The sequence below is a fragment of the Entelurus aequoreus genome, linkage group LG10 (assembly GCF_033978785.1).
Source record: "Entelurus aequoreus isolate RoL-2023_Sb linkage group LG10, RoL_Eaeq_v1.1, whole genome shotgun sequence".
Lineage (NCBI taxonomy): Eukaryota > Metazoa > Chordata > Actinopteri > Syngnathiformes > Syngnathidae > Entelurus > Entelurus aequoreus.
In genome coordinates this window covers 71,845,214-71,865,362 of record NC_084740.1, presented here as the reverse complement: position 1 = coordinate 71,865,362, position 20,149 = coordinate 71,845,214, and the positions used below count along the sequence as shown (strand labels likewise).

General features: G+C 40.2%; 1 protein-coding gene and 1 pseudogene across 2 annotated transcripts; one reads left to right on the top strand and one right to left on the bottom strand.

Annotated features, from left to right (window-relative positions):
- Positions 1-105: 105 nt before the first annotated feature.
- Positions 106-9,329, top strand: LOC133659235 (gamma-crystallin 1-like; annotated as a pseudogene).
- Positions 9,166-19,933, bottom strand: LOC133659005 (thrombospondin-type laminin G domain and EAR repeat-containing protein-like). Of its 2 annotated transcripts, XM_062061596.1 has the most exons (13): positions 19,804-19,933; positions 19,347-19,579; positions 19,192-19,282; positions 18,917-19,070; positions 14,377-14,508; positions 14,155-14,272; positions 13,975-14,089; positions 10,210-10,390; positions 10,055-10,113; positions 9,811-9,987; positions 9,552-9,737; positions 9,381-9,482; positions 9,166-9,309 (listed from the first exon to the last, which is right to left on the bottom strand). In XM_062061596.1, exons 1-12 carry the CDS (start codon positions 19,912-19,914, stop codon positions 9,417-9,419), a joined length of 1,623 nt encoding a protein of 540 aa, XP_061917580.1. In that variant the 5' UTR covers positions 19,915-19,933; the 3' UTR covers positions 9,166-9,309; positions 9,381-9,416. The 2 variants fall into 2 exon arrangements, with proteins under 2 accessions (XP_061917580.1, XP_061917579.1); XM_062061595.1 differs by lacking the exon at positions 9,166-9,309 and having other exon boundaries at positions 9,377-9,482; positions 9,559-9,737.
- Between the last annotated feature and the right edge of the window lie 216 nt (positions 19,934-20,149).

The window sequence follows — 20,149 nt, the reverse complement described above, 5'->3', positions numbered from 1 at the left end:
TGAATTTGTTTTTACCACAGATGATTCAAATAAAATGCACCATCAAATTATTTATAAATGGATTTGACGTTTCCATGACAACCAGGGTCTCTATCTGCTGTTGTGATGGGGATGGTCCAGGTTGGGGTGAGAAAATAAATATTAAATACATGAGTTATTTCTTTTAAGTTTTGGTTTTATTTATTTTTATACACGGATTCTTCAAGCCTATTTATAATGTATTCCTATAAACCTATACAATTTAAAACCCACTATTTAAATTATGTACATCAGGGGTCACCAACCTTTTTGAAAGCAAGAGCTACTTCTTGGGTACTGATTAATGCGAAGGGCTACCAGTTTGATACACACTTAAATAAATTGCCAGAAATAGCCAATTTGCTCAATTTACCTTTAACTCTATGTTATTATTAATAATTAATGATATTTACACTTAATTGAACGGTTTAAAAGAGGAGAAAACACGAAAAAAATTACAATTACATTTTGAAACATAGTTTATCTTCAATTTCGACTCTTTAAAATTCAAAATTCAACCGAAAAAAAGGAGAAAAACTAGCTAATTCGAATCTTTTTGAAAAAATTTCAAAAAGAATTTATGGAACATCATTAGTAATTTTTCCTGATAAAGATTAATTTTAGAATTTTGATGACATGTTTTAAATAGGTTAAAATCCAATCTGCACTTTGTTAGAATATATAACAAATTGGACCAAGCTATATTTCTAACAAAGACAAATCATTATTTCTTCTAGATTTTCCAGAACAAAAATTTTAAAAGAAATTCGAGACTTTGAAATAAGATTTAAATTTGATTCTACAGATTTTCTAGATTTGCCAGAACATTTTTTTTAAATTTTAATCATAATAAGTTTGAAGAAATATTTCACAAATATTCTTCGTCGAAAAAACAGAAGCTAAAATGAAGAATTAAATTAAAATGTATTTATTATTCTTTACAATAAAAAAAATAAATTTACTTGAACATTGATTTAAATTGTCAGGAAAGAAGAGGAAGGAATTTAAAAGGTAAAAAGGTATATGTGTTTAAAAATCCTAAAATCATTTTTAAAGTTGTATTTTTTTCTCTAAAGTTGTCTTTCTGAAAGTTATAAGAAGCAAAGTAAAAAAATTAATGAAATTATTTAAACAAGTGAAGACCAAGTCTTTAAAATATTTTCTTGGATTTTCAAATTCTATTTGAGTTTTGTCTCTCTTAGAATTAAAAATGTCGGGCAAAGCGAGACCAGCTTGCTAGTAAATAAATACAATTTAAAAAATAGAGGCAGCTCACTGGTAAGTGCTGCTATTTGAGCTATTTTTAGAACAGGCCAGCGGGCTACTCATCTGGTCCTTACGGGCTACCTGGTGCCCGCGGGCACCACGTTGGTGACCCCTGATGTACATACTATTGTTTTTGTGATACTCATTGGGTTGAATTGGGATCTTTGGTACTACATTTCGTGCTGACAAAGTTACTCGAATCAGCCGTCATTATCGGGGACAACCTCACAATTTGTCTTTTTCTAGATCGTCTTTTATGAGGACAAGGACTTCTCCGGCCGCCGTTTCCAGTGGACTTGACACTCTTCCAGTCTCGCTGCGGCTCCATCAAGATTAAGGATGCTTCATGATCTACGACAAAGTCCACTACGCCGGCAACCAGTGCTACCTGAAGAGGGACGACTACCTAGAATACCAACACTGGACCGTATTGGGTGAGACTTTGGGGTCCTGCCGAGTCATCCCCACGGTAAGATATACCGTAAATGTTGCAAATAATGTCTCTATTAAGTTTACCAGTGCCCTGTATTTTGTGGAATACAAAATCAAACAACTGCACTATGTCAAAAAACAAAAAACAGGGATCAATAGCAGTGGCTGTAGGCAACCTCCTCATATACCGTATTTTTCGGACTATAAGTCACAGTTTTTTTTCATAGTTTAGCCGGGGGGTGCGACTTATACTCAGGAGTGACTCATATGTGAAATTATTAACACATTACCGTAAAATATCAAATGGGGATTTAGCGATTAGGAGTGACAGATTGTTTGGTAAACGTATAGCATGTTCTATATGTTATAGTTATTTGAATGACTCTTACCATAATATGTTACGTTAACATACCAGGCACGTTCTCAGTTGGTTATTTATGCCTCATATAACGTACACTTATTCAGCCTGTTGTTCACTATTCTTTATTTATTTTAAATTGCCTTTCAAATGTCTATTCTTGGTGTTGGCTTTTATCAAATACATTTCCCCAAAAAATGCGACCTATATGTTTTTTTCCTTCTTTATTATGCATTTTCGGCCGGTGCGTTTTATACTCCGGAGCGATTTATAATCCGAAAAATACGGTAATCACAAAAAGGATCGCATCAATCATGTATCAACACAGTGACCACTCCAAAACAAAAAGGTTTATCAAGTTTTTACACACTCAGTGTTCTCAATTTCTCTGATCAATTTTGTTACATTGCTTCTATATATTAGTATATTTTAATAATTAATTTTCCTCTTATTCTATAATTATGAGACTTTTCTTGTGTGGACGTTTTTAAATGTTTTGCGTAAACCAAGATAGATACTGAATATTTTACAAAGCAATTCAATAAAAGATAGTTACAATGTATCAATTTTGTTCATGATTGTATGTACTTCAGTCATTAACAAAATAAAAATGAAAAATGGGTTATACTTGTATAGCGCTTTTCTACCTTCAAGGTACTCAAAGCGCTTTGACACTATTTCCACATTCACCCATTCACACACACATTCACACACTGATGGCGGGAGCTGCCATGCAAGGCGCTAACCAGCAGCCATCAGGAGCAAGGGTGAAGTGTCTTGCCCAAGGACACAACGGATGTGACTAGGATGGTAGAAGGTGGGGATTGAACCCCAGTAACCAGCAACCCTCCGATTGCTGGCACGGCCACTCTACCAACTTCGCCACGCCGTCCCCCATTAACTAATTAGAGATGTCTGATAATATTGGCCTTCCAATATTATCGGCCGATAATTGCTTTAAAATGTAATATCGGAAATTATATGGTATTGGTTTTTCCATTATCTGTATCGTTTTTTGTTTTGTTTTTTTAAATAATTAAATCAACATAAAAAACACAAGATACACTTACAATTAGTGCACCAACCCAAAAAACCTCCCTCCCCCATTTACACTCGTTCACACAAAAGGGTTGTTTCTTTCTGTTATTAATATTCTAGTTCCTACATTATATATCAATATGTATCAATACAGTCTGCAAGGGATACAGTCCGTAAGCACACATGATTGTGCGTGCTGCTGGTCCACTAATAGTACTAACCTTTAACAGTTAATTTGACTCATTTTCATTAATTACTAGTTTCTATGTAACTGCTTTTATATAGTTTTACTTTATTTTTTATTCAAGAAAATGTTTTTAATTTATCTTATTTTATAATTTTTTTTAAAAAAAGGACCTTATTTTCACCATACCTGGTTGCCCAAATTAGGCATAATAATGTGTTAATTCCACGACTGTATATATCGGTATCGGTAATTAAGAGTTGGACAATAATGGAATATCGGATATCGGCAAAAAAGCCAATATCGAACATCCCTATTAACTACGCAGCGTCACTTCCGGTTAACATTTCCTATCAAACATCGCAAATACGCACTAAGGAAAACAATTATCCAAAAGACGAAGCTGCCGATATAAAGGTAATATACCATAAAATGTTCAGTAATATGCACATTTTAAAATCAATCACGGAATAATAGTTTAACAAACAAAAGTGTGGGAAAACACACGTTTCTGTAATGGAGTAGCTGACAAGTTTTTTTCACTGAACTAGTCGATATTAGTAATTGAATAACGTTTGTTAAAATATATAAGAATCTTACCGCTGAGTTGGTTTATGCGTCGTCTGTATAATTAAGATGCAAGTTTCAATTTGGTTTGTCATCAACCAAACGAGCCCCTGATTACTTCCGCCTGCGTGACTTTAAGCTAAGGCGCTGAAGAGCAATAGCGAATCAGGAGAGGAGCTTGAAGTCACATGACATGTTGCCTTCTAAACACCACCACAAGATGGCAGTAGCTGTTTTCTTCAGGGCTGTTAATTCTGACGAGGTAGTTTGCAACTTGTTGCTTTTACAACATTGGTTCTGTTGCTGCTGTAAATAACCAAAGGGAATTGTTTTTCTTACCACTTTCCAATTATGAATATAATACATTACATAATGACTTTTCACAAGCAACAAAACAAACATATCGCCCCGTCCTTCCTGCAAAACATTACATTTAATCAGGTTTATATTGCCACCCAGGAGCCAAGATGCTTCAACATGCGTCTGTTTGTGCGCCTCGAGTTTGGGGGTCAGATGATGGACCTGGCAGAAACTGTCCCAGCGTCACAGAGCGCTTCCAGAAGAAGGACATTTTCTCCTGCAACATTTTTACGAGGAGCCAAACTACCTGGGCAGGATGGACCTGATCAGCTCCGGGGAATACAGGAATACAAGAGGTTCAGCGAGTGCCCAGGTAGGATCAGTCAGACGCATCACAGACTGTTAGATCTTTGATGGACCAGACTGTTCTCTGGGTATCATTTCTGTGCCATGTTTAATGGACCGTACTGTTCCCTGTGTATCGTTTCTGGGCCATGTTTGATGGACCGGACTATTCCCTGTGTATCATTTCTGGGCCATGTTTGATGGACTAAAATTTTCTGGACCATATTTGATGGACAGGATTATTCCCCGTGTATCATTTCTGTGCCATGTTTGATGGATCGGACTGTTCCCTGTGTATTATTTCTGGGCCATGTTTGATGGACAAAAATTTTCTGGGCCATGTTTGATGGATCGGATTATTCCCTGCGTATCATTTCTGGGCCATGTTTGATGGACAAGACTGTTCTCTGGGTATCATTTCTGTGCCATGTTTAATGGACCGTACTGTTCCCTGTGTATCGTTTCTGGGTCATGTTTGATGGACCGGACTATTCCCTGTGTATCATTTCTGGGCCATGTTTGATGGACTAAAATTTTCTGGACCATATTTGATGGACAGGATTATTCCCCATGTATAATTTCTGTGCCATGTTTGATGGATCGGACTGTTCCCTGTGTATTATTTCTGGGCCATGTTTGATGGACAAAAATTTTCTGGGCCATGTTTGATGGATCGGATTATTCCCTGTGTATCATTTCTGGGCCATGTTTGATGGACCAGACTGTTCTCTGGGTATCATTTCTGTGCCATGTTTGATGGACCGGACTGTTCCCTGTGTATAATTTCTGGGCCATGTTTGATGGACTAAAATGTTCTGGACCATGTTTGATAGACAGGATAATTACCTGAGTATCATTTCCGGGCCGTGTTTGATGGACCGGACTGTTCCCCGTGTATCATTTCTGGGCCATGTTTTATAGGGACTGGACTGTTCCCTTGGTATTACTACTGGGCCATGTTTGATGGACCGGACTGTTCCCTGTGTATTATTTCTGGGCCATGTTTGATGGACAAACATTTTCTGGGCCATGTTTGATGGATCGGATTATTCCCTGTGTATCATTTCTGGGCCATGTTTGATGGACCAGACTGTTCTCTGGGTATCATTTCTGTGCCATGTTTGATGGACCGGACTGTTCCCTGTGTATCATTTCTGGGCCATGTTTGATGGACTAAAATGTTCTGGACCATGTTTGATGGACAGGATAATTACCTGAGTATCATTTCCGGGCCGTGTTTGATGGACCGGACTGTTCCCCGTGTATCATTTCTGGGCCATGTTTTATAGGGACTGGACTGTTCCCTTGGTATTACTACTGGGCCATGTTTGATGGACCGGACTGTTCCCTGAGTATCATTTCTGGGCCATGTTTGATGGACCGGACTATTCCCTGTGTATCATTCATGGGCTTCGTTTGATGGACTAACATTTTTTGGACCATCTTTGATGGACAGGATTATTCCCTGAGTATCATTTCTGTGCCATTTTTGATGGACCGGACTATTCACTGTGTATCGTTTCTGGGCTATGTTTAATGGACTAAAATTTTCTGGCCATGTTTGATGGACCGGACTATTCCCTGTGTATCATTTATGGGCTATGTTTGATGGACTAAAATGTTCTGGACCATGTTTGATGGACAGGATTATTCCCAGTGTGTCATTTTTAATGGACCGGACAGTTACCTGGGTATCATTTCTAGGCCATGTTTTAGAAGGACTGGACTGTTCACTGGGTTCTACTTCTGGGCCATGTTAGTATGTGGAAAAATACTCCTATAGAAAATAGTAAATAGTGAATATATACTAAATATAATATGTCAGGTAACTATAGCATCTGTGTTTAATTATCAGAATTAATTAAATGACACAAATGTTCGCGGGTGAGTAAGCTGTGCTGTGAGTGTTACTTTTGGATCATTTCACTTCTATTACAACCCGTTATTAAAAATCTGTATGAAGCGTGTCATTCATTTAATTAATGTGATCATCCCTCGGGCAAGTATTCCATGACAACGGCAACTTTGGACAAAATAAAAGATGGAAAGGTAAGAAAAAAAATGAGGCTGCAGTAAACGTGGTCAATTTTGAAACATTTCAATTACATTGAAGGCAAAGTATAAGATGAACATTTCTTAACAAAACAGGCTTAACGAATACAGAAAAAGAGAATAACACTCCATGATGTGTTGAGTATAAAGTATAATATAAATAATAAACATTTATTTAATGTTTGTTTTGTACATTAGTAACAGATTTGACACGTTATGACTCCATGACGTGTTGAGTATACAGTATAATATAAATAATAAACATTTATTTAATGTATGTTTTGTACATTAGTAACTGATTTTACACATTATGAAAATAAATTAAGTTTGTCAGACACTTGGTGGGAGGTAGTTTTCTGGATGCAGCATTAGCATCCTAGCTCCATAATCAGCATCGCTGCCCTACATTGGAGGTTAACATGTCTTTATTGAGAAAGCTTGTTTTGACACTGACATTTTTTGCAATAGTTTTTTTTTTTTTTTTTACATCAAATTATACTAATAATTTCATGGAAACTTTTTTTTGTTTGCAAAATGTGTCTGTTAAAAAATGCAATGTAAAAAAATTCAGTGCTAAAAAAATTTGCTGCTTCAAAACGCAAGACCCACTTCCGGCAAATTAAGACTGAAGCTGATCTTGTCTCAGAAGCAGCCAATGAGGTGTCAGGTTTGAGGTCACGCTACACAGGACTTACAAAACAGCATTAAAAAAGCAGTTACCTGGGCTACTTGGAAATAATACAACATCATAAACATTTCAACATGGCCCGCTGGATGTTTCCAAACTATAGAAATTATTCCAGTAGTTAGAATCTGCACTTTTGAGTGACATACGGGTTACTACGGTAACCATAGAAGGCTATTTTCCATGCAAACGAAGCATGGGACAGAGTAGGCGGGGCTGGTTTACACAGACACAAGCCTGAGACGCGAGTGTCAAACGGGGACAGATGTCTACAATAAAGTTCTGCAGAAAAGTGATATATCGAGTATGTGGATGTATTATTTGACCTTTTGGGTTTATGTTTCGGCGTGTTTGTTTTTCTTGCTCGATTGTAAAAGATGTTGCTCAAGGAGGTGGTCTGCAGTAGAGGGGCAACGTTTATATATTCTCAATATTTAGTGTTTTATTGTTCATAGATAATATTGTAAATCTCACATGCTGTATTTTTGTGTACATTCTGAGTAGCTTAGTAAAAAAATGAAGTTCAATCCGTTTTTGAGATGGTCTGTTATAAAGTTTTAGTATCAGTCATTATTGTGTGTGTTTGTACCATCGTGCGATCAGCTTTTATCTTTTTTTGCGGAGTCTTGGGATTCTTTTCACTAATGCACAGCAACCTTCACGGCGTGTAGCACTGCAAAACCTGCCTCTTCTTAAAACCGATGTCACGTGACATTGGCGGGTTTTGAGACAGGACCGATTGCTTCAGTTTTAATTTACTGGAAGTGGATCTTGCGTTTTAAAGGAGCACATTTTTAATCACTGAACTGTTTTACCCTGATTTTTTTTTTTTTTTTACACTAAATTTTAAAAACCGTGAAGTTTTATTCACTGAATTTTTAAACACACACATTCTAGTAATTAAATTTTTTCAATGAAATTTAATGTATAAAATTAATTTCACAAAATTCAGTTAAAAAAAAAAGCTTTCATAATAAAGACACAAATTAACATCTTACCTTCTAGCTAAAATATATATATCGATATAAATAGTTATTGCTGCTACTAGTGAGCTGTTAGCATAGCTAAAAGGCAGTTTGTGGTCTGAAAAATGTTACTATTTACCGATAACACAAATTTAAGCTTAAACTGGTTTGTGCTAATACACTATGCCGGTACTCCAACTAAACCCTCCTGAGTAGATTGACAAGCACCTCAAAAAAATATATAAGCGTGTCGCTGTGATCGGTCGGCTTTTAGAACAATAATTCCTGTGTGACTCGTTCACAGGGCAAGCGGCTCAACTTTGCAAACGCCTTGTCCTTCGATTTTGGGTCAACATTTGCAACGAAAGTGACAGTTGTAACATATCAATTAGTTATTATCACTCTAGTAACATTCTCCATTTATATTTAATAACTACTAATTGCTTACGACGAAGGTAGCTAACAAGCTAAACAGGCGACGAGTGTCATGGTTGCTCACCAAACTCTCCAGAAAACACAGGGTTTCGGCGAAGAATTGCACGACACGCTCTGAACCCTGATAAAAATATGTAAAAAGATGAAGACGGCGCCAGAGAGGATAGCACAGTGACTACGAGGAGGAATAATCCAGGCATTAGCTACGATGTTTTAAGCATGTTCAAACGTGAGATAACGGGGGATAGCTTAGCGCTGATATTGGTTTTGAGTGAGAGCTGGAAATTGTCACTGATAGAGTAGTAGGATCAGTTCCTTCTCAGACTCTGTGACTGAAGGTGTGAATGGTTGTCTGTCTCTACGTGTTCCCTGATTGACTGGCATCCATTCCAGGGCGTAGTCCGCCTTTAGATAACAGTGCGCTAGGAAAGGTCACCTGCAACCCTGAACAGGATAAGCTATCGAAGACGGATGGATGGTCTGGGACAAGTTCTCAAGAGCAGGAGGCAGTCAGTAAGTCCTGAGTTTGAACACCTTGCTGAGCCTGGAGGTGGCACTGGAGTAGACCAAGAATGAGCCTCTGTCTGTAATGAAGTGTTCCCAATCCCTGCAGCCGAACGTGGGCAGGGTGTGGACAGGAACAAATCCCTCATAGCCCTGCCACCTGCAACCACAGATATATGAAGACCAGGACAGGGGGGCTTCCGTGGCAAACAACAAACAGGAAGCATTCACCTGTAGACTACGCTGTTCACAGTGTATGACCTGCCATCATGAGAGTTGGCCACTACCAAGAACTTCTCCTGTCCCACAGTGAAGAACTCCCAGTCCAGTGCGCTGAGAAGAACCAGGGCTGCATGTTATACGTATTCAAGAAAAGTAGAAAAAGTTCCTAGGAAATCTTACCACACACCTGTGGGTGAGGATGTCTTGGAAGCGAATGAAGTTCCAGGTGATGGTGCTGAGCTCATACACGGTGGAGTTGATGCTGTAGAGACTCGGGCTGCGCTTGGACACCTTCTGACTATTGGCAACAGCTAGGAAGAACCTGCCGTCTATCTCAAATGTCTCCCAGTCTGTGGCACCCAGCGTCTGCAGCGAGAACAAGAAGGTCAAAGGTAAACATGGGAGGTCATGACCGTGAACAGAACAATCCAGCACTGACCGGGATGTTCTGGAAGGATTGGAAACATCCGTCCAGCCAGACGTAAATGGTGGAGAGGATGGCGGTGGTCTGACCATTGAAAGTGTTGGCGACCACGAGGAAGTGGTACGGTCCGATGGTAAAGAACTCCCAGTCGTACGCTCCTGACGTGGACAGGGTCTGGTTGACCTCAAAGAGCTGACAGTAAAACGTCAGAAAAGAAAGCAGCAAAGGGAAGTATAGAGCCGATCCGGACAAACCCTACCTTGGACTTTGGGTTCCACCTGTAGATGACACTGTTGATGTTGTGATTGGAGTCTCTGGCTGCGGATTGGACGGAGACATTTGTTTTCATGTCATTGCCGGACCCAAGAGTCAACGGAATTCAATAGTTTGACAGGTTGTCTACTTCTTGTTGACCTCGTCTGTGATTGGCTACCACCAGAAAGCTGTGGTTGTGCATGTGAAAAGCCTCCCAGTCCACAGCGGCGTGAGTCTCCAATGTCTGATGGCGCACAAAACGCCGCCGCCGCCCATTCCACCGATAGATCACGGACAGCTCCGGCTCCACCTCCCTTGAGTTGGCCACCACGAGGAAAGACTAAGGGCGGAGAAAACGGGGTGTTCACCTGCCGACAGACGTCACTGTTGACACAGGCGCATACAAGAACACTGTGCCGCGTCTCTGGTCGACACACGGGAGGGTCCTGCCTCATCTGTTCTATTCACGCCTGAAAACAAGGGTTCAACGCTATCAGAGCAGCCAATCGGGACACACTGTGCCGCAAAGTCGACATTGTCCGTGTATGTGTGCTCAGGTGGCGGCGGTACAATGGCGGGAGAAGGGACACGCCCACGTTCAGCCTGCTCAAAGGCTGAGGCCGCCAACAAAGCTCCACCTCAACATCCTTTGTTATCTTCATGTAAATAGCATTCCTTCATTTTGTATCAAAGTAACACCTGCTGCCTTCAGGAGAATTGAGGTTAGCAGCATGCCTTTAGCTAGCGTTAGCGTCCAACAAGTTACGAGGGACAAGGTGACGTTTGTCATTGAGGAGAAGGTAATGTTTAAATTATTTAACCGAGGATATGGTCCGTCCCTCCAGGATTTTGCGGGCTTTTTTTGGGAAACAGATTTAAAATTCGCTGCATTTTTCTCTAAAAGTTGCAAACGTTTTGAGGCTCATTTCGTTCAATATCATTGAATTCACTTTTCATTTGATGAATTTGTTATCAATGTTCAAAGTGTTCCTTGTAACCTTAACCTCAAAAAGCACAGGATGTCAACAAAACTTGGAAAACAAATACTGTATTGATGTTAAACTCGTTTTATACTAAATAGGCTTTGAAGAAGACACTAGATGGCAGTAAAAGCACATACTCAGAGTTCATCATCAAATTACCGCATTGTTATAATGTATTATAACTAAAAATAATAATAATAACTTATAATTACAGAAAAAAACAGTAATACAGGATTCCTTATTGTTCGTTGTCTGCTCTGTCGTACACAAGTCTCAGACATTCTCTGTGTATGTTTTACACTTCAAAAGTGTTTGTCCATCTTAAACATTCATTTATGCTCCAACACATTCACCCCTGTGCGGTAAGAGCATTTGTGAGCTGTTGAAAGCGAATATTCAGCAGTAATTTTTGTTGGTAAATTAGAGGATGATGAGAGATTATCATCCCACTTCAACATCTCTAACATACAAATGCTGCCTCTTTGCTAGGTCAGCATGATTAATCGACATTGAGGTTGATAATAAGAGGGTTTTTTTCCTCAGGCATTTGAGTGACATAGTTGACAATCAGAATTGTTGGCCACGCTTATAAGAACAGCTGATAAGCAACACATCACAGTGGTCAGGTGACCCTTCTGAAGAAGACTGCAGGTGACAGTCGAAACATCCATCCATCCATCCATTTTCTACCGCTTATTCCCCTCGGGGTTGCGGGGGGCGCTGGAGCCTATCTCAGCTACAATCGGGCGGAAGGCGGGGTACACCCTGGACAAGTCGCCACCTCATCGCAAGGCCAACACAGATAGACAGACAACATTCACACTCACATTCACACACTAGGGCCAATTTAGTGTTGCCAATCAACCTATCCCCAGGTGCATGTCTTTGTCAGGTAAAAATTCCATCCAGTACACCAAAAATATTGTCTGACTAAAAGAACATTTGAAACGTATATGAATGAGAAGACATAATTAACTTTTTTGAGCAACAAACATTACGAGGAAAAAATACTGTATGTTTACAAAGCCAAATGTCCCGTTGTGGTAATATTTCAGCTTCATCTTGTATGGGCAATATGATCCTTTCAACACAGACAAATGAGAATGCCAAGATCACATGATGGAAACAAAAAAAGACCATCTGACAAATTTTTATAATTCAATATTTAAGTTAATTATTTGCTTACAGAAATGAGAATCCATGTTATTTTTTTCTTTCTTTATTTAGTGGAAAGTTATTTACCTTCCAATTACAGTACGATAGTAAACAATTCTACAGTAATGAGGAATAAAAGTGTTTATCCTTTTAAATAGTTACTTGCATTATTATTATATACTATGATTACATTACATTATGATCACTGTATTGTTTATATTGGTTATTTCTTCAGTTTAAGAGCATGATGTAGACCAGTGGTTCTCAACCTTTTTTCAGTGATGTACCCCCTGTAAAAAATTTTTTAGTTCAAGTACCCCCTAATCAGAGCAAAGCATTTTTGGTTGAAAAAAGGAGATAAAGAAGTAAAATACAGCTCTATGTCATCAGTTTCTGATTTATTAAATTGTATAACAGTGCAAAATATTGCTCATTCGTTGTGGTCTTTCTTGAACTATTTGGAAAAAAAGATATAAAAATAACTAAAAACTTGTTGAAAAATAAACAAGTGATTCAATTATAAATAAAGATTTCTACACATAGAAGTAATCATCAACTTAAAGTGCCCTCTTTGGGGATTGTAATAGAGATCCATCTGGATTCATGAACTTAATTCTAAACATTTCTTCACAAAAAAAGAAATCTTTAACATCAATATTTATGGAACATGGCCACAAAAAATCTAACTGTCAACACTGAATATTGCATTGTTGCATTTCTTTTCACAGTTCTTTTTGACAGACATTTAAAAAAAATCTCACATACCCCTTGGCATACCTTCAAGTACCCCCAGGGGTACGCGTACCCACATTTGAGAATCACTGATGTAGACAAAAGCTCTAAGTCCGTCTGCATAAAGCCAAATATTTTTGAAAGTAAATTATGGCATATTGTTCTAATGTGTGGGACCTTAAGACAAGAATGTGTTCCAACAATCTAAAAGTAACATGTCTTTTTTCACATTATTTTTGCAGTCATATGCTAGTATGTATAATATGTAAAAATTGCAAATCAAATCGCTATTTGAGAGAAAAATCGCAATTAGGTTTTTTTCTCAAAATTGTGCAGCCCTCGATCAGCAATGCCAAAGGAAAAAGGTTCTTAACTGTCATACCCCGGATAAATAAATGTTTAATAAATATATGAATACATGTAAACTAAGAAGTGAATGTTAATATACTACATTACCCAGGAAGCGAATGCGTAGGTCAAGGGTACGCAGGAGGACTAAAATATTGCTGTTTAAGCAAATAAAGAGTTTGGGGCGGCATGGCGTAGTGGGTAGAGCGGCCTTGCCAGAAACCTGAGGGTTGCAGGTTCGCTCCCCGCCTCTTACCATCCAAAAATCGCTGCCGTTGTGTCCTTGGGCAGGACACTTCACCCTTGCCCCCGGTGCCGCTCACACCGGAGAATGAATGATGAATGAATGAGTTGTAAAAATGAATGATGGGTTCTCACTTCTCTGTGAAGCGCTTTGAGTGTCTAGAAAAGCGCTATATAAATCTAATCCATTATTATTATTATTAGAGTTGATCAATTGTTAGATGTTGCCGCTCCTGCTTGATCTACACAAGAAACAAACATAAGATTTGATTTGACAGCTGTCGCGCGCCTTTGTTTGAGCGCCTGTCAGAGACAAATTGGATTGGCCGAGCATTGGACAAAGTTACGAGGCATGATTAGCGTAAACTGGTTGTATTTGCATGAAGTGGCACGACTGTGACATTGCAAAATAATGGCACACTGAATGTTAACCTCGGAAACGGCATGCAAGATGGTGGCTCACCTGGCCGTTGATGCTGAAATGTTTCCAAGCTCGAGCCTCCTGAGTGCTGATGTTCTGGTAAAGCCCAAAAGACCCGTTGGTCCACCTGTAGATACCCGAGCCGGGCCCAGAGTCCCTATGGAAAGAGGAACACAAGTTCACAGCGCTGTTCACAGGAACCGTGATTAAAAGTCTTCTCACCTGTTGGCAGCAGCCAAGAAGAGGCCTGCAGATGGTATAGAGAAGACTTCCACGTCGAAGGTTTCGGAGAATGTGAACAAGTCTTGGAAATCCTCCACGTAGTCCAAACGCTCAGGACCTGCGGACATGCATGCTTGATTCTCGAGCGATAGAGTCACAATGTCCCGTGACGCAGACTATTTCATGGTGATCGAGGTACGTTGCTTCCTTGATTGTACTCACCACCGAAAAAGCTTTTCCAGGTAACGCCATCACACATGAAGACACTTTTCCTCGGGACATTAAACCACAGCTGACCTTCTTCTGCTCGGGAACATGGCGGACGACTCCCTGCCGTCACTGTCGCCCCCGCCTCTGAACATCAAACACAGTTTCATCATTGAACACTTTCAGACAGGTGTAGTGGATGGCAGCAAGTGTGGCGATGAGCTGACAACTCAGGCCTTTTAGCTCATTGCCTAGAGCCGCTGCACTTAACTCTCATTCAACGGGGATTTGTGAGTCGGAGTGAGCGGGTAACTATGTGTTGCATACATACGTGTTCAAACATACATACATGTTGCTAGTGTACAACTTAGGGTTGGGCGGTATACCAGAATTACAGTAAAAGTGCTGTTTGGAACTTCCTCAAAGTAACATTTTTTAAAGCAAAAAATATAACAAGAACACCACGGGCTAGCTCATGTTACCAGTAGTGGTTTAAAAGAACATATTTGTTTGACAATTGTCTATATTTTTTACGATTACAAAGTTTATGTAATAAAACATTTTTACCAGCCCGAATAAAATGATTGGTGTTTACGGCTGTCACTCACCCGCTCGTCAACACGTACACGCAGGGAGCGCATGCACACATACAAAAGCAGTCCATGAGAAGCAACGAACAATTTGCAGTCATATTGGTATGATAGTATTAACATTCAACAACAGCTAACGGTAGCTATCCAAATTGCTATAATTAGCTAACAACATCTAAAGCTAATGCACGTGCATGTCTTATGTACGTGCGTATTTACGTCATTACGTAGAAGAAGCCGTAAGAGGGCAGGATAATGTGTGCAAAATACATTGGAAAGTTGGCGCCCTCTAGGCATTTGTCTAAATCAGTGGTTCTTAACCCGGGTTCGATCGAACCCTAGGGGTTCGGTGAGTCGGGCTCAAAACACACCCGACTCATCGTGTAAATACAAACTTCTCCCTATCGCCGTATTACGGATACGGCAACAGCTGACTGGTTTGCAGGTGTGTAGCTTGTTGTGAGTTTATGCACTGTGTTGGTTTTGTTGTTTGAACAAGGTGATGTTCATGCACGGTTCATTTTATGCACCAGTAAAAAAACATGGTAACACTTTAGTATGGGGAACATATTCACCATTAATTAGTTGCTTACTAACATGCAAATTAGTAACATATTGGCTCTTAACTAGTCATTATTAAGTACTTATTAATGCCTTATACGGAATGGCCTTATTATAAATAAATAAATGATAAATGAGTTATACTTGTATAGCGCTTTTCTACCTTCAAGGTACTCAAAGTGCTTTGACAGTATTTCCACATTTACCCATTCACACACACATTCACACACTGATGGCGGGAGCTGCCATGCAAGGCGCTAACCAGCAGCCATCAGAGGCAAAGGGTGAAGTGTCTTGCCCAAGGACACAACGGACGTGACTAGGAAGGTAGAAGGTGGGAATTGAACCCCAGTAACCAGCAACACTCCGATTGCTGGCACAGCCACTCTACCAACTTCGCCACGCCATCCCTTATAACCCTAACCCTCTAACGCTGACCCTAACCAAATAACTCTAAATTAAGTCTTTATTACTTAGAATATGTTCCCCTAGTGTCCAAATAACTCTGAATTAAGTCTTTGTTACTTAGAATATGTTCCCCATACTAAAGTGTTACCTAAAACATATAACTTTGTCTTGAATTTGAAAAAAAACAACATTTTATTTTTCACTAAAGAAGGGTTCGGTGAATGCGCATATGAAACTGGTGGGGTTCGGTACCTCCAACAAGGTTAAGAACCACTGGTCTAAATGTTGCTAACAGCCCCTTTAATGTCGGTATATTTTAATATTAACCACCATACCGGTATCTTTTTAAATTTTTTTTTTTTAAAACAAATTCGATTCATTTTTATTTATCTTTAAAGGTAAACACACACACAAAAAGGAAAAAAGCAATAAGGAAAAGCAAATAAAGTGAAGAAAAAAATACAATTAAATACAATTAAATTAAGAACTAAATAACCGTGCCTCAGCTAGCAGGCCTCAAATTGACATGGTTTAGTTATAAGTGGAGTTAAGTTAAGTACACGATATATATACAGTATACAGTCGCGATCAAAAGTTTACATACACTTGTAAAGAACAATGTCATGGCTGTCTTGAGTTTCCAATAATTTGTACAACTCTTATTTTGTTGTGATAAGAGTGATTGGAGCACATACTTGTTGGTCACAAAAAACATTCATGAAGTTTGGTTCTTTTATGAATTTATTATGGGTCTACTGAAAATGTGACCAAATCTGCTGGGTCAAAAGTATACATACAGTTATGTTAATATTTGGTTACGAGTCCCTTGGCAAGTTTCACTGCAAAAAGGCGCATTTGGTAGCCATCCACAAGCTTCTGGCAAGCTTCTGGTTGAATTTTTGACCATTCCTCTTGACAAAATTGGTGCAGTTCAGCTAAATTTGTTGGTTTTCTGACATGGACTTGTTTTTTCAGCATTGTCAGGACTTTGGGAAGGCCATTCTAAAACCTTAATTGTAGCCTGATTTAGCCATTCCTTTACCACTTTTGACGTGTGTTTGAGGTCATTGTCCTGTTGGTACACCCAACTGCGCCCAAGACCCAACCTCCGGGCTGATGATTTTAGGTTGTCCTGAAGAATTTGGAGGTAATACTCCTTTTTCATTGTCCCATTTACTCTCTGTAAAGCACCAGTTTCATTGGCAGCCAAACAGGCCCAGAGCATAATACTACGACCACCATGCTTGACGGTAGGAATGGTGTTCCTGGGATTAAAGACCTCACCTTTTCTCCTCCAAACATATTGCTGGGTATTGTGGCCAAACAGCTAAATTTTTGTTTCATCTGACCACAGAACTTTCCTCCAGAAGGTCTTATCTTTGTCCATGTGATGTCAGATGAAATAAATATTTAGCTGTTTTACTAACCTGATGGTTAGTAATACTGTTTCAAATTAAAATGATGGTAAAACTGTCATTGACAAAATTGATAAAACCTACTCTGGTAATACCGTTCAGCATCCCCAGATTGCTAATAATCAAATGTAAACAATCAAATGCAGATACTTTTTCTTATGCCTTCTGATCTCTCTCTCTCTCTCTCTCTCTCTCTCTCTCTCTCTCTCTCTCTCTCTCTCTCTCTCTCCACTACTTGCTGTCCATATCCTACCCCCCCACCCTTCCACACCCCTGATTGTAAATAATGTAAATAATTCCATGTGATTATCTTGTGTGATGACTGTATTATGATGATAGTATATATCTGATAGTATATATCTGTATCATGAATCAATTTAAGTGGACCCCGACTTAAACAAGTTGAAAAACTTATTCGGGTGTTACCATTTAGTGGTCAATTGTACGGAATATGTACTTCACTGTTTAACCTACTAATAAAAGTCTCAATCAATCAATCAATTCCGGAGAAGAAAGCTAGCGGGCTGAAGCTGCTAATCGCTAGCTAGCCCTACTAATTGCAAGCCCTACTAATTGCTAGCTTGCGCTACTAATTCAAATCCCAGCCGAGTCATACCAAAGACTATAAAAATGGGACCCATAACCTCCCTGCTTGGCACTCAGCAACAAAGGGTTGGAGTTGGGGGTTAAATCACCAAAATGATTCCCGGGCGCGGCGCCGCTGCTGCCCACTGCTGCCCACTGCTCCCCAAGGGGATGGGACAAATGCAGAGGACAAATTTCACCACATCTAGTGTGTGTGTGACAATCATTGGTACTTTAATCTTAATCTTTAATCTTAATTGCTAGCTCGTGCCGCTAACATGAATGCAAGACACATTGATGTCTTCCCCATTAAAACGTCATGCTTCAATCTATACTTGGCTGTTGGAAGGGCCCCTTTGAGGGGGAATCTGATTGGGGGGCAACAGTAGCCCAGTTTGTATGGACTTGGGCTTTGTTTCACAAAAAAATTCCAACTAGTTGTTGAAGAGGTGCTAGTCTGCTTGCTGGCTATTGTCAAGGTGTCCTTAAACAATATGCTGAACCCCATTTCTCCTTCCTCTTACGTCCAGATTCCTTGCATGCCTGGCATGCGTGTGGTCCACTTCTGTGTGGCATGAAACAGAATATATACACAGCAGAGTGTAAACTAAGCTTCCCCTTGAAGGATTATGATCAGTATCACACACAGCATCTGCAGCTGAGAAGGTTCAAGGCTTCCCCTCAGCATCTTAAAGACCTTTTGTTGAGAACATCATGTCCATGACCTTAACTCTGGAAGGAGCTTTTGGAGCCTCACGACCAAGTCTGAGAGGCATCTTTAACACACAATCTGCAACCAAGACGTCCTTACACAAGACTTAAAACACATTTGTCAACACATCAGAATGTGTGAAAATCTACATTTTAGTATTCATGTGAGAACGATAGGCAAGTCTGCAGCTTGGTGACAGCAGTACTGAATCTAAAAAACGTTGTGCCCCAGGTGGGTCGTCACAGACAATTGAGAAGCACTGACATAAAAGCTGGGGTACTCACCGTACGGGTAAACTGGACCAGGCCAGTCCGACTTGAGGGGTGTCGACATAAGGACTTGGGGGACAACAAGCTCGGCCAGGTGGGGGTCTGAGCTTGGACACAGCCTGGAAGTGGCATCTGAACCCGGCAGTAGAACCAGCTGACGTAGCAAACCCTGTAACCATTGGCTCATGAAGTTCCAGAGCTGCGACTCAGAGCTTAGTCGGTCGGGTACATTGTGGGAAGTTGAGCTCGAAGACAGAAAGTGACACAAAGTATGAAGCTCTCGGACTCACAGAGAAGCGTCCAGTTCTCCTCCTTCGGTTGCCAATAAAGACCCTGGACCCTCTGGTGCTTAAGGCGGCAGGGAAAGGATGCGCCTGTGTACTGCGAAACAAGATATTTGGTAAAAAAAAGACAGCCATAGCGGACATTGTGACCCATGACTCACAGCTCCAGAGGCAGTCCACAATCGACAGTCAGAGCCGCGTGCGGTCCAGTGACGGCCAGCACTATTGTGTGCCAGCGGTTGTTGTCCAAACGCACCTCGTGGAAGCTTATCCGACTGCGTCTCCCGGTGCTGGGATAATTGACCAATAAATGGACGCAGTTCTGTGAAACACGTAACCCTAGCAACAGTGGGTCTGCCTTCTCCCCCACCATAGAGAAGATGTACTCGTTCCTCTGGAAGCGGAGAGAAAGTTGAGTTGGATTAGCAATGAGACCAGGAGAGTGACAGAAAAAACAGCTGGACGAGCACAAAGGAAGTTACTGGAAAAGACCAGCACAGGAAATATCAAAACATGCTAGGGGAAACAGAAACACATGACTGGAACAGACCAGGTAACATTAGACCACTACGACAGACTTGGAGAGACAAACTAGATTGTACTCTGGATCCGGGTCACCTTCTCTTTTAGCCTGGGCATCTTGAAAGTAGTGACCAAGGAGAACTCAGCAGGGAAGAAGTCACAGTTGGTGAAGATTTGAGAGGCAGGAAAACTCAGCGACGTCGTCATAGCACCAGCTAAGCGAAGACCTCTGGACCCCCGGGACTGTACCACCTGCACCTAATCGGTCACTTCATTAGTCATTTAATTGTCCAAGAAGCCTCTCCTCCCCACCCACCTGTGTCATACCTGAGTGGGTGTGGCTTGTCCTGGTTGGGGCAACACTCTTGCCAGGAGGTCAAGAGGCAGCAGGTCTGGTTGAGGAACAGATTGAATTTGAAGCGTCACACAAATTAGGCGATTG

Excerpts from the sequence above, each read along its gene's own strand:
- LOC133659005 (XM_062061595.1), bottom strand. The coding sequence starts at position 19,914 with ATGACGACGTCGCTGAGTTTTCCTGCCTCTCAAATCTTCACCAACTGT. Across the intron at positions 19,071-19,191 it reads GGAGAACTGGACGCTTCTCT|GGTTTGCTACGTCAGCTGGT; the intron begins GTGAGTCCGAGA and ends CAATGGTTACAG. Across the intron at positions 10,114-10,209 it reads GGTAGCCAATCACAGACGAG|CCAGAGACTCCAATCACAAC; the intron begins GTCAACAAGAAG and ends TCCAATCCGCAG.